A 17,638-nucleotide genomic window follows, 5' to 3' on the forward strand; every position below is an offset into this window, starting at 1 on the left:
ACCATAGTTGACCTGTTTGCAATCTATAGTGTGGTTAACTACACTATTCGTCTCCAGACTTTTATTCAGTTGTCCAGCCAAATTGGACTGCTCTCACTTGGATCAATCAAAGCTACAGAAACTTCTACACTGAGTTTGTGTTCTTGCTTTAGATCACTGCACCTGGAATCATTCCTCACTCATTTGCCTGGGACTATTCCTAACTGTTCCCTTTGATTTCACACCTTCATATTGCCTACCATTGGCATCTGGTAATGTTACATCAGGGTTCCACATGTGCATTAACAACAAACGGCTCTGCCACATGACCACTTCCCCTATTGTCCCCACCATTGCCTCCATTTTTTTTAGACGGCCCACCACTCTGGGTGAGAGCAGTTAAGCACCAACTGGATTTTGAGGAAGATTGACAGGAAAGCTACAAGTGTTTGTTGACGTAACTCATGCAACTGAAGTGACCTCACGCTTTTCACGTGTGGATCTTAATACATTTGTATTAATATATTTGTATTGGACCTTGGTGAGACCATACCTGGATTATATATACAATTTTGGTCATCTTACCTAGGAAGGGAGATATTTGCTATAGAAGGAGTATAATGAAGCTTCACCTGGCGCACAAGAGCACAAGGAAACAGGAGCAGGAGTCAGCCATCGCCCTCCTCAAGCTTTCCCCACCATTCAATCTGATTGTGACTGATTGATGCTGGCTTCAACTTGTCTTCTGTTCAAGTTCCCTATAACCCTCAATTTCTAGATCTTTCAAAAATTTATCTTCATCTTAAATATATTTAATGATCTGGCCTTCAGCACCCTTGGGGTCAGAGACTTCCAGGTTCGTATGTTCCTGGGATGGCAGGTGTAATGAGGAGGCATGGAGCCCTAGCCACCTCTAGTCTCTAGAGGTTAGAGGAACGAGAGATTACCTTATTGAAATGTACACATTTCACGCTCGACAGGGTAGATGTTTCCCCTGGTTGAGGAGCCTAGAACTAGGGGGACACAGTCTCAAAATAAGGCTTAGACCATTTAGATAAAAAATAAGCAGAAGTTTCTTCATTCAAAGTGTGATAAGCCTTTGGAATTCACCAGCCGAGAGGGCTGTGGAAACTTATATTTCTGAATATTAATGAAATCAAGAAACATGGGGATGGAGCAGGAAAATGGTATTAAGAAAGAAGATCAACCTTGATCATTTTGATAGCAAAGCAGGTTTGAGGGACCAAATGGCCTATGCCCACTTCTGTTTCTTATGTTCTTATAGCTTAATGAGGAAATCCCAAAGTTGTCGTCAGTGATTCAATATGCCTACAAGGACTGCAGACTTCTCCAGTGCAGTCAGCTTGAAAATATTAACATTCATTTTAATTCATTTTTCAGGATGTGGGTATTGCTTGCCAGGCCAGCATTTAGTGCCCATCCCCAGGAACTCTTGAGCAAATGTTTGTAAGCCATCTTCTTGAACCACAGCAGTTTTTCTGGTGATGGGTCTTCAACCTGAAATGTTAACTGGTTTCTCTTTCTGTGGACGCTGCTTGACTGGCTAAGTTTTTCAGCATTCTTGTTTTTGTTCCATATTCCAGCATCTGCAGTTTTATTTGTTTTCCTTCACTTCCACAACCATTTTTGGCTCAGCAGTTCCAGGATTTAAACATAGCTATGAAGAAGGAAAGTATCCAGGTTAAGTTGGCGTACAAAACAACAAATTTCACGATATATGTCAGTTTTAATAATTCTGATTCTGATTCCCAAGCATCTGCTGCTCTTTGTTCTTTTTAGCAGCTATGGTAACAGATTTAGAAGGTCATTGGAGTAGCCTAAGTAAGTAACTACAGTACATTTTGCAACACAGTGTGAGGGTGACGGAGACTGAATGTTTAGGATGGTTGATGGGGAGCCAGTCAAGCAGCTGCTTTGTCCTGTATCTGGCCTGTTGGAGCTACATTCATCAGGCCTGTAGAAAATGTTCCATCACACTCCTCACTTGTGCCTTATAGGTGGTGAGTCATCTATTGCAGGATGCCCAACATCTGACCTAATCACATAGCTACAGCATGTGGTTTGTTCAGTTTCTGGTCATTGTTGACCCCATGATAATGATGGTGAATGGCTGAGCAATGGAATTGCCATTGTATATGAAGGGTTTGGTAGCTGGACTCTCTTGTAGGAGATACCTGGCATTGCTATGGAGCAAATGTTACTTGCCACTTATTGCCAATGCCTGAGTGTCCAGGTCTTGCCACCTGTAGGCATGGAATGCTTAATATGCTGAGGAATTGTGAATGGAATTGAACATCATGCTATCACCAGCAATCATCCCCACTTCTGAACTTATGGTGGAAGAAATTAATGAAGCATGTTCTGGGGCAGGGATGATTAATCTCCAACCATACTGCTCTGTGTAGGGTATGACTTCAGTTTTACCAGAGTTCCTTGATGCCATACTCAATCGAATGTTGTCTTGATATTGGGGTCAGACACTGTCATTTCATTCTCTGGAATTTAGCTCTTTGGTCTATATCTGGACCAGTGTTGTAATTACTTCTGTTGTCGAGTAGTCCTGGCGAAATTGAAACTGGGCATTGGTGAGCAGGTTATTGGCGAGTATGTGAATCTTAATAGCACTACTGAAGCACTATTGATGACTCTTTTCATTATGTTGTTGATTGAGAGTAGACTGGACAGTAGTTAGTCAAACCGGGTTTGTCTTGCTTTTTGTGGACAAATTAACTAGTCCCGCTACATTAAAATACCCTGAAAATCTTACAGTTAGTTACCCAAGTTATTAATGATGCGCACAATTTAATGTATGCAGTCAGCCATTTAAAAAAAAATTATGTGGAATTTTAGTTCTCTAACTTGAGTATTTCTAAATAAGGGATTTTTAAAAAATAGGTTAGTAATGACATTTTACAGTTCACTTTAAACATACATGCCTGTTCTTTTCTTTAGAACTCTGCAGTCTTTAAAAAGTTAACATAAAATGCATCTTGGTTTCCTAATTGTGAGAATCTTTAGTATGATTAGCTACTCGGCACACTTGATTACATCACAGTTGCTGGATGCCAGGGATTTTACTGGACTGAAACCTGTTTGTTACTTGGTTGGAAAAATCTTGCAGAAGCCCAGGTTAACTCGACTCTCTACATTTACTGGGTCACTACTGAGTCCTGTACCTATCCTCATCCTGCTCCATCATGCTGCAACATACATGCGACCCCCGCATTATGGCCTTAGGGTAAAAGAAGTTCAAATCTCTACCCCAAAAAACTGAGATAGGGAATAAAATTTGCTGATGCAGAATCTTATGTGAAAAAAATTAAATAAAGAAACGCAACATTTATTTTTTTCAACTTGCACTTCTTGACCCATGTTCTGATGAGGCATCTTTATGTTGCAGAAAACCATGATACAGACTGTTTTCTAGGAATGCAACCACCCACCCCCGCAACACGGGTGTCGCCTGTATTCACTTAACATTGTTATTCTAAGTGTTTGCTCAGTCTTCATTGAGATGTTTAACTTTGCTTGCCTATTTAATTAAAGGTTCTTTATTTATGGCTTCAAATCTCTTGTGGCCAGGGAGAATTTTTAATAGCTGATGGAGTTGATTAATATCAGCAATGATTACTTGACAGAAGCTAAGGAATAGTTTAAGAATTTTTTTTATATAAACCAAAAATCTAAGGTCTTGTTTCTAAATTGCTCTTAATATCAATTCAGCTATCTTGATTTGTTTGTAGGAAGGTAAGCAAATGTCACTAAACTTGGCTGGGATAGCAGCCCAAATGCCAAACTCTGCTTTTATCGGATCAGACCTGTCTAGTTCTTTTATTGATGAGAACAATTTCCGCATAGCTACGTGATTTGAGACACAGCTATTAGCATTACAGCCTTCCTGTAAACAAGACAGCTAAAGCTAAAGATAGCTTTTACAAAAGGTATTTATGTCCTTGGGGCAATAATATTTTGAAAATGTCTGTTTGTAAAGACTTTGCATGTTTGTAATTGATTCATAATGCTTTTGATACCTAGAGGGACTTCAAACCCTTGCTAAAAATTAACTTTGGAAACAAACTGAAATCTAATACAATATTTTGAACATGCTCCTATCAGTTTACAGTTAGATAACAAACTGAATTTAAAGATTCAAAATAAATGGACCTAATTCTACATTCTTTTTTTGAAAGCTGGGTCTAATAGTGAAGTTCAAATTTGTCTTTTTTTTAAACTGTTAAATTATCCATCTATTTAAATCCATAGGGGGCTTGGGGTGGCCACAGGATATGAGCACTGGTGTTAAAATGAAACCTGGCACCTCAGTTACAATTTATAATTTCTACAAAGCATCCACTAATTGTTTTAACAAAATAACATACTAGTTACGAGCTGCTATTAGTTATGCGGGCCATGAAGGATTAACCAGTTACAACTAACATGCAGTCTATGTGGATCAAAGATTGATCATTTAATGTATGCCTTCAACAACATGCTGAGCAATTAACAACATCAAATTATGTATCAAAACTAAAGTGCCATATTTATGTGCATGCTAGTAGTTTATATAGCTTTTCCAAATGTAGACATTCTTCATCAAAGTAATGAGCACTCTGTATTGACATAATGGATATTCCCAGGGACTTTTACAGATTGCTTGATTACATTTAGTAATTTTTAGTATTTGATTAAATAAAAGATAAGTGTTCAAATATAAATCATTTTATCCTTCTGTGGGATCTTAGCATAAGAAAAGAAATGTTTACAGTTTTTATCCATGTTGCATATTAAACATCATGGACTAAACCACCATGAACACAGGCGCACCTCAAGGATATGTGCTTAGCCCACTACTCTACTCTCTCTACACTCATGACTGTGTGGCTAGACACAGCTCAAATGCCATTTATGAACAACACCACTGTTGTTGGCAGAATCTCAGATGGAGATGAGGAGGCATACAGAAGTGAGATAGATCGGCTGGTTGAGTGGTGTCACAACAACAACCTAGCACTCAATGTCAGCAAGACCAAGGAATTGATTGTGGACTTCAGGAAGGGGAAGTCGGGAGAACACACACCAGCCCTCATTGAGGGGTCAGTGGTGGAAAGGGTGAGCAGCTTCAAGTTCCTGGTCGTCAACATCTCAGAGGATCTATTTTGGGCCCAACACGTTGATGCAATCACGAAGGCAGCACACCAGTGGCTCTACTTCATTAGGAGTTTGAGGAGATTCAGTATGTCACCACAAACTCTTGAACATTTTTAGAGATGTATGGTGGAGAGCATTTTGACTGGTTGCATCACCTCCTGGTATGGAGGCTCCAATGTGCAGGATTAAAAGAGGCTGCAGAGGGTTGTAGACTCAGCCAGCTCCATCATGGACACAACCTTCCACACCATCAAGGACATCTTCAAGGGGCGGTCCCTCAAGAAGGTGGTATCCATCATTAAGGACCCTCACCATCTGGGACATGCCCTCTTCGCGTTACTACCATCGGGGAGAAGGTACAGGAGCCTGAAGACCCACACTCAATGTTTTAGGAACAGCATCTTACCCTCCGCCATCAGATTTCTGAACGGTCCATGAACCATGAACACTACCTCGTTATTCCTCTTTTGCACTATTTATTTATTTTTGCAACTTGTACTGATCTTTATATCTTGCAATGTACTACTGCCACAAAACAACAAATTTCACAACAGAGATCAGTGATAATAAACCTGATTCTGATCATTATCGTACCCTAGTCCTCTTCCTCTGTTTTTACAGATGTTATTGCATATGAGATACTAACACTACCCAAGGAAGAACATGTTGAACTGCACAAATCCTAATTTTTTGTTTCCCTTACCAGCCTTTTTTAATAGGGTTTTCATTGTGGCACATTCATGTTGTCTCAATACCATGGTATTTAACACTTTTTGCAAGAAGGGCCAAATTTGCAATCCAAATCACTTCCAAAGACCACTTGAGAAACATAGTAATTTTGGTCATGTTAAAGACACTGACAATAGTCTTTGCTATGTCCGTGATACTTATTTTTTAAATAATAAGTGCAACCAAAAACTGGAAATTCACAGAAGTTAAGCCAATATCTGTTGAAAGAGATGCAATTAAAGTTTCAGGTTGAAGAACCTTTGTCATAACTGGAAAAGAGGTGTTGAAGGTATTCTAGAATAAAGTAAAACCTCCATTGCTGATAGAAAAATGATGACCTATTAATTTGAACCACTATCATTTTTATATCTTTTGTGTTTGATTCATCAAGAATTTGGGAACTCATGTCAATATAATTTATCTTCTAGATTCAGTAATGACGCAGAAGGTGAAGTTGTTGGTCATTCTGGTGGGGGTTCTGGTGGATACCTGGAACATATTTTCAAATATGCTTCCAGGGAGCTGTTTGGAATTGAAGTACATGAGATTGTCTATAAAACACTCAGGTAGGTGATTTCCTAAGTTCTGAAATTTACTTTCCTTGTTTTACTCATTAAAATGGGAAGATATGATTTTTCCCTATCATTCACTTGTTCATTCATTGACTCAATTCAGCCTTAGAGCTTCATGGCCAGTACGGAGATAATTAGCCAGTGTTCTATGTGAACTGTATGTGCTTTAAGTGCTCATCTGTGAATATTAGATGAAGGCAGGATTTTGCTCAGCTACAATGGGTCTAAAAGCCAAAAATACAGCTTGTGTTGGACCAAGCTACCAGGATCAGACCAAAGGAAACCATTTATACAACTTTTGCTATTGTGTTATTTTGTGAATATTAATTGTTCAGAAATGAGCAGAATTAAACAGAATGAAGCAGATTTAAGCCTTCAAGTGATCACATTACTGAATTAATCATAGAAATTTACATCACAGAAGATGTTTGTGCCAGCCAAATAGTATCATTTTAGATTGAGCTGACTCCCATTTCTTGGTCAGTAGGTTATGGCAAAAGTACACATCCAGGTACTTTTAGAATGCGGTGAGATCTTCTACTTGCACACTTGCAGCCAGCGAGTTCCAGACTCGCATTACTCTTGGAGTGAAAATACTTTCCTCAATTCCCTTCTATTCCTGCTACCAATTAACTTGTGTCTGTGCCTCCTAATTGTTGGCCTGTCTGCTAAGGGAAATGAATCCTTCGTGTTCATCCTGTCTGGGACTCTCATAATTTTATACACCTCAATTAAATCTCCCCTCTGCTGCTTTGTTCCAAAGAAAACAAGCCCAGCTTAGCCAGTCTCTCCACGTAACTATAATTTTCCAGTCTTGGCAACACCTTCAATAAATTTCCTCTACACCCTTTCTAGTGTTATCACATCCTTCCTTCAGTGTGGTGACCAGTAGTCTTGTGGGCTATCTAGTGTTACATACAAATCCAGTGTGACATCTCTGCTTTTGCTTGAATGAGTGCCAATTTGAACTATAGCTAGCTTCGTGTTTCAGACTGTAACCAGAAAATGACACCACTGAGGACTCCTTTGAGAATTTCACCTCTCACACTGAGCTGCTGTTAATTTTCAAGAATGGCACTGTCAGCATCCCAGAAACTAGTTGGTTGACCATTTATTCCAATAATCAAAGGTCAGTGGTCAAACCATCTCAGCCCCAAGGACACATTCATTCTTTGTTATGTCCAATATCCTCTTTGCTTTTATAACCACCTTATCTATCTATCCTATTATCTTCAGGGACCTGTGGACATGGACTCCAAGAATGCCTTAAGTATTAATAATACTTAGTATTCTACTACTTGTCATGTTCTTCCTTGCCTTGTTTGTCAAAATACATGATCTCGCACTTCTCCAAATTAAGTTCCACTTGCCATCTTTGTGCCAACTGAACCAGTCCATTGATGTCTTCCTGCAGCCTCCCATTTTCTTCTTCACCATCAGCCACAATTGCAATTTTGATTTTATGGAAAAGTTGCTTAGTTGTGGCTCCTACATTTAAGTACAGTCATTTAGATAAACCATGAAGAGCAAGACACCTAGACTGAGCCTTGCAGAACCCCACTGCCTCCAGTCACTAAAACTACCATCGACCATTACCCTTTGCTGGCTGCCACTGAGCCAACTTTTAATGCAATTTGCCACTTTCCTTTGGCTCCAGTGAACTTTTGCTTTCTGCTCAATCTGCCTGATAGAAGTTCAACAAATGATGCATTAGTGTCTGACATAGCCTTCCCTTACGTTGACTTTTCTTCAGTAATTTGTACCTCTACATGTTGATAATTCTGTCAGTTTTTTCCAACCATTTGCCCTCCATCAATGCCAGGCTGACTTCGCCTCTCATTAGTCAGTCAATCCCTTTATCTTCCTGAACAATAGTACAACATCAGTAATCTTCCAGTCCTCTGGCATCATGCCTATAGCCAAGGGTTGGCAAATGATCGAGCTCGGGCTGTTTCCTCCCTTACTTTTTAAAGCCTGGGATACAGTTTATCCATGATAAAACAGGTAATGTGCAAAATACTCAGCATCTGTGGAGAGAGAAATGGAGCTAACAAGGCCCTTTGTTCCATGATAATCTTTTCCAGTAATTCACATTCTTCCTCTTTAATGCAAATCCCAATATCATATCATTCTTCAGTGAAGAGAGGCGCAAAGTAATTTACGTGTGTCTTCCACCTCTACATTCAGACCAGTATTTTGGTGTTAAGTAAGACCCTGTCTTTCCTTTGTTATTCTCTTTTCCTCAAAATATTTATTGAATATTTTGGGCTTTTCTTTGATTTTTATCTGCCATGTACCCTCTTGCCTTTCAAATTTCCTTTCTGATTTTACCACTGTACTTTCTATAACCCTGCAAGTTTTCTGCAGCAGTCTGCTCTCGGTATATGTAATAACCTTTTGTTTTTTTTTGCTTTACCTTTGGTATAACCCTCGAATTTCGGTTTCCCCTTTTCTTTAAATGGGAGCATATTTAATTTGAACCTTCTCTATCACCTCTTTGAATGCTTCTCACTGCTCTGACATAAATTTACCTCAAGCAATATTTTCTGGTCTTTTTTTTTGGTAAACTATATCTCAGCCTAGTAAAATTAGGTTAAAATGTGGAACAATCTGGAACAAAAAAAACAGAACACTGGAGGAACTCAGGGGGTCAAGCAGCATCTGTGGAAGCAAAAGTTCTACATCAGCGTTTTAGGTCAAGACCCTGATCAGGACAGTCTCAATACAGGGTCTCAACCCGAAACATCGACTTACACCTTTTGCCTCCGTAGATGCTGCTTGACCTGCTGCGTTCCTCCAATGTTCTGTTTTTTGCTTCACCAAGATGTTGCCTGGATTGGGAGAGATTGGATAGGCTGGGTATGTTTACCCTGAAGTGTAGGAGGCTGAAAGATGAACTGATAGAACTATATAAACTTAGAAGGGGCATAGATAATGTAGATGGTCAGAATCTTTTTCCGATGGCAGGGATATCAAAAACAAGAAAACATAGGTTTAAGGTGAGAGGAAGGCATTTTAAAGGGTATTTGAGGGGAAAGTTTTACACTGAGAGTGGTTGCTATCTGGAACTTGCTGCCAGAGGAGGTGGTGGAATCAGGTGCAATCACTATGTTTAAGAGGTATCTAGACAGGCAGTTAAATAGACAAGGCATAGAAGTATACAGAACAAGTGTGGGCTAATGGGATTGGTGTAAATGGGCAAAAACGTTGGCATGGACGTGGTGGGCTGAAGGGCCCATTTCTGTGCTGTACAAATCTATGATTCTATAATGACAACAGCATTGAATTAAAAGAATCTAATGATTAAAAATTTTTACTGTACTGATCAATAGGGGTGTCAATTTACCACCATTAACCCTTGTGATTAATGTGATCAAAAATTAACATACTAATTTTTTGTGTTAATCGTGGAATAACTAGAAAAAGAATGGAAAATATACTTGCTAAATATTTCAGTACCTTCCTTCTCTTGCCCCATCACCATGCACTCTTGCTCACTTAGGCATAGTGGACCTCAATAGCCAAAGGTGAGAGCTAAGGAAATCTTGCATAAGAAACTGGAATTGGAAGAATACGGAAACCTGTTACAGGGCTGGAGAAGTTACAGAAATAGTGGCAAACTGATGGAAGAATTTGAACAAAATGGTAGTTTTAATATATATCATTAGAGGTTATTAAGGCAGAACATTTTGCATTGGACTATTAAAACTATTCAACATTATTACTGTTATTTTTTCTTTGATTCAAATGTTTGCTGCTCACTTGAGTTTGCTTTTATTGTTAGACTTGATGCTAGCCAATCTAAGAGCCAAGGTTTGTAAACTGGTTTTGGATATTGTTCTGTGCAAAGATTATCATCTTAATGGAGAGTTGTGTGTGAGCAAGGAAAGTAAAAGAGTGAAGCAGCCATCCATTGCAAAGAAAATTCATTACATTCAAAAGTACCCAACTACCTGACTATAACTATAAAATATACATATTCGAGGACATATGATACCACATCCCAAAATGGCACACCTTTGGATTTTTAAACGCCACTATTGTATCTGCTTCCACCACTATCCCTGGCAGCCTGTTCCAGGCACCTACCACTCACTGTGTAAACAAAAAAACTTGCCTTGCACATCTCCTTTAAACTTTCCCCCTCTCACCTTAAACACATGTCTTTGAGTATTTGACATTGCCTTGATATTGTTTCTTTTTAGCAGTTAATGGCTCTTCCACCTGTATTTTTTTTTCTTTCTATAGGAATAAAGATTTCCAGGAGGTGACACTGGAACAGGATGGGAATGTGTTGCTCCGCTTCGCATTAGCCTACGGATTTAGGAATATCCAAAACCTGGTGCAAAAATTGAAACGTGGAAAGTTGACATACCATTATGTGGAAGTGATGGCTTGCCCTTCAGGTGAGACTTAAAGAAACTTGTCGGAAAGAAATTAAAAACTAGGTGTGAGAAACTGTATCTGTCATAATACTCTGTTGCTGGATTCCACTTGTAGAGTGCTTTGGAGGAACTTGGTCTTACTGGAATTCTGTAGCGTTAGACTAGAGAACACTTATCTAATTTTGCACCAAGTCATAACACTTGTAGGTTCAGAGGAGCCATTCAATTGAATAGAGATTCTTGGTCTGCTTCATAGCTTTCATACAAGCCAATAGCCCCACCCCAGCTTTGCCTTCTAGAAGCCAGGAGTGTTCCATGGTCAGGGTCTTGGTACTTCACCATCTGAGACCCAGGCATAACTTAGTCCTATCTGCCCAATTCCTGGATGTGGAGGGGTTAGGCACTCCGTGTGCGCACAGGTGATTACGACAAGGGGGAGCCCTTGAGTAGCAGGCCAAGTTTAGGTCAAAGTCTTGTGCAGATTGAAGTCTTGCTCTCCCCTAGGATTTGTACCTTATATTTTGATATCCTCTAAAGCTTTTGAATTTGATTTCTGTAATGAATAGGGGCACTAATTGAACGCAGGTTCGTCCTCATTCTGCCCTTTTTCTGTCTTTCTGATTTACATTCCGTTGGCTTATGTCGTAATGAAAACTGTTTGTGTAACTTTACCATGTCTTAATTGTTTTATATGCTGGTCATTAGTTGTGCCACAGTGCCTCAACTTAAGGTTATAATTAGAGTGACCATTTATAATGGATTAAAATATTAACATATGGAAAAAAGATGGAAGGTGAAAATTTATAATATTTTACAATCGCCATCCCCTTCCCCACCAATGGCATTGTACATGGTGGTAGGAGTTGGGGGAGTGCCAGGTTAAGATATATCAATTAGGCTCAGTAGCATACTCACCTTGGAAACTGAATGATGTGGGTTCAAGCCCCACTGTAGAAATTTGAGCACAGAAAGTACTTGTACTCCAGAGCAGAACTCAGGGGATGATACACAGGCAGAAGTGCAGTCTTTGGAATAAAATATTGAACTGAGATCCTATCAGCACTCTCGTTGGTGTAGAAGATTCCATGGCAGGAGTTTGAAGTTGTGGTTGAAAGTCATTTCTTGTGTCCTGCCTCATTTTTATCTTTCAATTGACATGAATAAAAACATTAACTGCTCATTATCATATCACTGTTTGTGGGAGCTTATCAAGTGGAAATTGGCTATAGCGTTCCCTACATTACAGTAGTCACTTCACTTCAGAGCTACATTATTAGCAGAAAAGTACTTTGACATGTCCTAGGTCATGAAAGAAACAATTTAAAGCCAAGTCTTTATTAAAATCTTCCTGTGAAATAAAACTTTTTGAAGTTGGGGAACGATGTGATCAGAATGCATAAACTATTCTGTGTCAATTTGAAGTTGCATACTATCCTTTGAAGTGGATAGCAGCAACATAAACTTGTCACCCTGTAATTATATCATCCTCGGAGCAAGGTGCTACATCATGCCCACTGCTGACAGGTGCACCATGAGTTCACCATGGCAGTTCTCATTGTAAATGTGAACATAGGAATAAATTTATGATATTAAATTGATATGAAATTTGCCCACGTAAGATTTTGCTAATTTTAGATGGATTGCTTACTAATTTTATACTTGAAGCTTCCTTGGCAGTGGCATTTTCAGTTGAAGGTACATGGTATTTAATTGAACTATTAAATACATTAGAGCTGTCGAATGATTGACATTCAAGTTTCAATGTAATTATCTGTAAACCTATTTAAAGGCTTAAATACCCAAATCACCTTCCTTCCTTTACATATAATTCAGAGCTTTTTTTGATGTATTAATTTCTCCTTTTAAAAAAACTAACTAGCCAGCTCTGCTGCTGTCCACAGGTTGTCTGAATGGCGGTGGCCAAATACGAACAGAGGGATCAGGATCCAGTAAGGATTTGTTGCAGCAAGTTGAAGAGCTTTACACAACAGTGAAGGTGCAGACACCTGAAGCAAACCAGAGCATTGAGCAGCTCTATGAACAGTGGTTGGGGAGCACTGACGGCACCAAAGCTTTGAAAATGTTACATACACAGTACCATGCTGTGGAGAAAATGAACAATGTCCTGAACATTAAATGGTAGAAGATTCTAAAATATCAAAGTTTGTACGGAAAACACGTGATGAACATTAACGTAAGTTTGTATGGAAAACAGGTGATGGACTGTGGTACCTTTCATTTGAAACATGCATATGGTGAATTGTTATAAATTAAATTGCCATGTTCTTAAGGCACAGTCTACAATTTAAAATAGATGTTCAACTTGCAGATGTTTTGCCAGTCTTGAGTGAAGGAAAGATGGGAGTTGTGCCTCTCAACAGATCGAGTAAGCAGTAGCAGTTTCAATAGTCCAACAGAATAAATCTATAAGAATAATAATTGCCCCTTCTGGTTCAACTTGATAGAAAAAAAACACCATGTGTTCTCACGTTGCGGCAAGATTAACATATTCTGCAAAGACTAGCTGACCACAGATGATTATTTTCTTCGCCAATTTAGAGTAATAACAAATGTGGGGTAGGGGCTCTGGCTGCTGTTGTTTTAGGCTTGAAAAGGCTGATCCAAGTGCACACTAGTAATGTGCAAACGCCCAAACAGCTTGACAAATCAGCCTCCTATGTTGTCAGTGGGACCTCAGGTGCAGTTTAAGTTGTGCTAAAGAGACTGCTATCTACCACTCATATTAAAACTTGAGATATTGTTTTCACCTTTATTGCAAGGAGTCTGGAGTATAAAGACTGCTTTCTTGTAAATCTACAGGGAGCTGCATTACTGCGTACAGTTTTCGTGTCCATATTTATGGAAGGATGTGCTTGCTTTGGAAGCAGCGCAGAGGAACTTCACTGGGTTGATTTCTGGGATGAAAGGGTTTATGTCTGAAGAGAAGTTGAGCATATTGGCCTACACTCAGTGGGGTATAGAAGAGTGGGAAGTGATCTTATTGAAATAGATAAAATTCTAAGCAGCGTTGACATTGTGGATACTGAAAGGATTATTTCCCCATCTAGAACCATGGGGCCATGGTTTCAGAGTGAGGGGTCATGCATTTCAGATGGAGATGAGTAGGATTTTCTTCCTTTAGAGGGTTGTGATTCTTCAGAATTGTCTACGCATGAGAACTGTGGACGTGGAATCAATTGCTGTAGTGCTCATTTTCCAGTTATATTTGTCATTAAACTGGAGAGGGTGCAAGAAAGATTTACATGGATGTTATCGGGAGTGGAGGTCTTGAGTAATAAGGAGAGAAAGGATAGGCTGGGACTTCTTTCCCTGGAGCGTAGGAGGCTGATGGATGACTCTGTAGAGGTTTATAAAATCATGAGGGCTATAGACAAGGTGAATAGCCAAGGTCTTTTCCCCAGGATAGGGGCTTCCAAAACTAAAGTGAGAGGGGAAAGATTTAAAAGGCACCTGAGGGGCAACATTTTCACACAGAGGGTGGTGAGTATATGGAGCTGCCAGAGGAAGTGGTAGAGGCAGGTACAATTATGACATTTAAAAGGTATTTGTACAGTTGCATGGATAGGAAAGGTTTAGGGGGATATGGGCCAAGCACAGGCAAATGGGACCTGCTTAGATAGACATCTTGGTCAGCCTGGGCACGTTGGGCCGAAGGGCCTGTTTCCAAACCCTATGACTATTATCTGCACCACCTAGACGCTACACGAGATGTCTGATTTTTCAGCCTTCGCTGATGGGTGGGTTTTTGACTGCCAGCAATTTGCTGATCCACCAATGTCTTCTGCCTGAAACACCATGTTTTTACTTCTCTTCCCCAGTGAACTATTGCAAGACAAATGAGAATGGAGGGATAAGAAATAAAAAATCTAAGTGCAAAGAATGAGTGGTAACTACCACCTCCTGGAAGGTTCCCAGCACCCATTTATTGGGAACAATTCAGTGCCATTTGATCACACTCAATAGACTGAGCAATTCCTTTCACAAAACAGCAAAAAATATTGAAAAATACATTTTAATTACTATTTTGTATGTGATCAGGATTCAATTAATGTTTTAGTCAATTAACCTGCTTTATTAATAAATAAAATTTCTGATATTATAAGCCAAGCGTTCAGATTCTGAGAAATCTTGGCAACCTTTAGATTGAGAGGATGCTTAAAGTGCACTGGCCCAGATACTGGATCCCATCAAGCTGCATTTGTTTTTCAGCACAGCAGGACCTAATACAGATCAGTAAGTTACAATGGCAGCATATTTCTTTTGTGTTTAACATTGCAGCACTGGAAATGAGTACTTCAGTTATCTTTTCCTTTTGCACTAATCATGATCAGCCTATTTTGGTGATGTCATTATTCCAGAAGTGATCATTTACTGATGGTTGGTGATCACTCCCAGAATTACAATTTTGTTATTGCTTGGCTCAAATAAACTCCCTTATTAGACAAATCCCTGTGCTTTGTAACCTTGCACTACTGTCACTTGCCCTGATGCTAATGCCCCCTGGCCCATTTGGAACTTGGAATACCTGTATGTGGTACATTTTTGATTTTTGGGTCATGAGTGTTATGAAGCTGGGTCCATGACCTAAATGGTCTGACAATACCTAGATCATTATACCTGGAACTCATTCTCTATTTTAACTCTTACCTGTGGAATCATATGAGTAACCTCATTAAGGGGAGAGTTAAAAACCTAGCTACAAAGGGAAACTGTAAAACAAGAAAATGCAGATGTGGGTGTCTGGTACAGCTTTTCATTTGACACTTTTGCAAATTTGATGTGTACCAAATCTGCCAAAAGGTAGTCATGCAATGCACCATTTGGCAATATACTGTATATTCTACAACTGATAAGTTATTTTTCATCCTTCAAGGTAAGTTGGACTTCCTTGATAAATGTATGTTTTTTTAAAAAAAACAACTTTCCATAGTTATAAAATCAATCTACCATATCAAATAATTAAAACTGGCAATAGCCTATACTTTGCGTCAAAAGACTTTTTTTATATTGTGATACCTGACTGCAGAATTTTAAAATATTTTACAGGAGAGGCAAAGATTTTCAAAATATAATTACTGAGCTTTAGAGATTAGAATCTAGATGGCTGAATGCATAGCCAATCATGGGGATCCATGAGTTCAAAAATGGAGAAGAACAACTGTCTCAACAGTTGGATAACTGGTAGACATTATGGGGATAGGGACGGGAGAGGACAAGGAAGGAGCTGAAATCACAGATGAGAACAATAGAACTGAGGTATTGCCAGAACAAAAGACAACCCCTAGGTCAGCAAGCACAAAGGTGATGGATGAATGAAGAAAGGTGCAAGTTAGAATATGGGCAGCAATGCTTTGGATGAGCTGAAGCTTGCAGAAGGGTCAGGTAGAAAGTCATGTAAAAGGTCACAAGAGGAGGTATGTTTACATCAGCAGGGATATGCTGAATTTAAAATGGCTGTACTTTGCTGAAATGAATACTTGTTCTGGAATTGGATCTGGCTCACCAACACATTACAACTTATTTTGCTCTATCAGCCTTGCAATGCCTTTTTGCTCTAACTTTTGGGCATCCCCATTCTTCACCCCAAAATTAATTGGGGGAGCATTTCACAATTTTGGGTTTATTCCCTCAGCATCCACTCTAAGTCACTGTTCATAGTGTTCATTGTCTTTAAACCTTTTGCAAACCCATCTTGCAGTCAGATTTCCTGGTCCTCATACTGTGGCTTAACAGTTACTTTTAATCCCTTCAAATATTTTAGTATTTATTACGCCACACTATAAGATTGTGTTATGTTGTCTATTAAAGGTGCTAGAGAAATTAAACATTAAAGAAAATTCTTTCTCACTGTGACCTCTTAAACTATCACATTTATCCTTTCCCTTGTTCGCCCCTATATCAGTACGGGGACACAATAACAAAGGAAGAGAATCTCTCCAGTTCTCCAACTCCCTGAGTGCTGGTTCTCTGTTGGTCCACCAGATGGCATCTCTATCTTGAGAAACTTGATTAAACCTGTGTCCAATTTTAAAGCATGTTTCCCAGTACATCCATTGCTCATGAGTGGCACTATTGGACAAATTGCACTTTGAAAGTAGATATTCATCCAAGTTTTAAGATTAATAAGCACGAATGACTCCAATTCCATTAAGTTTTAATTACATGTAAAATAACTAATATCATATCTCCATGCAGTCTACATTTACTGTTATGTGTATTCCTGAGCTATTGCAGTGTTTTCCTAAGATAAACAGGCACCCAGGAATGCAGGCTCCCTCAGACACTATAGCTAGCCATTCCCAGGGTGTGGTATACTTGTTCAAAAACCGCTGGAGGAACTCAATGGGTCAAGCAGCATCTGTGGAGGGAGAGGGAAGTTAGCCAATGTGAAGAGAAGAGGGGGAGGGGTGAGACGGACCGATAGGTGGATCAAGAAGGGGTGAGGGATGGTGGGCAGATGGAGCCAGGTGGGTGAGAGGTGGAGTTGGGACGCAGACGCCGATTGGTGGAAGCAGATAAGGGGGAAAAGGTTGGGTGGGGGGGCTGTTGTTAGGAATTCAGGATTATGGAATTACGTGACTATAGCAGACATTAATTCAAAAGAGAACCAGTCTTCAGTTCTTAATGTAAATTGCAAACAGTAATCAGTTTGAAGTTAAAAGGACAGCTCTGTAAACAACCAGCACTGTCCACAGAGCACAGGCTGTTGGCCCACACCAGGGGGCTGGCTGCTCAAGAGATATGGTTTATAAAGTGAAGTGACCATGAAACGTTCTTGTATGC

At 39.5% G+C, this 17,638-nt stretch overlaps 1 protein-coding gene across 1 annotated transcript in view; it reads left to right on the forward strand.

The window, feature by feature from the left end:
• narfl (nuclear prelamin A recognition factor-like) overlaps window positions 1-15,836 on the forward strand; it is a 40,983-nt gene extending 25,147 nt beyond the window's left edge. The window contains exons 9-11 of the mRNA XM_052022148.1: window positions 6,306-6,443; window positions 10,698-10,855; window positions 12,736-15,836. Coding sequence (XP_051878108.1) covers window positions 6,306-6,443; window positions 10,698-10,855; window positions 12,736-12,977 — 538 coding nt within the window. The 3' untranslated portion in view covers window positions 12,978-15,836. The remainder of the gene's footprint in view (window positions 1-6,305; window positions 6,444-10,697; window positions 10,856-12,735) is intronic.
• The last annotated feature ends 1,802 nt before the right edge of the window (window positions 15,837-17,638 follow it).

Source organism: Pristis pectinata, chromosome 8 (genome assembly GCF_009764475.1).
Source record: "Pristis pectinata isolate sPriPec2 chromosome 8, sPriPec2.1.pri, whole genome shotgun sequence".
In the NCBI taxonomy this organism is placed as follows: domain Eukaryota; kingdom Metazoa; phylum Chordata; class Chondrichthyes; order Rhinopristiformes; family Pristidae; genus Pristis; species Pristis pectinata.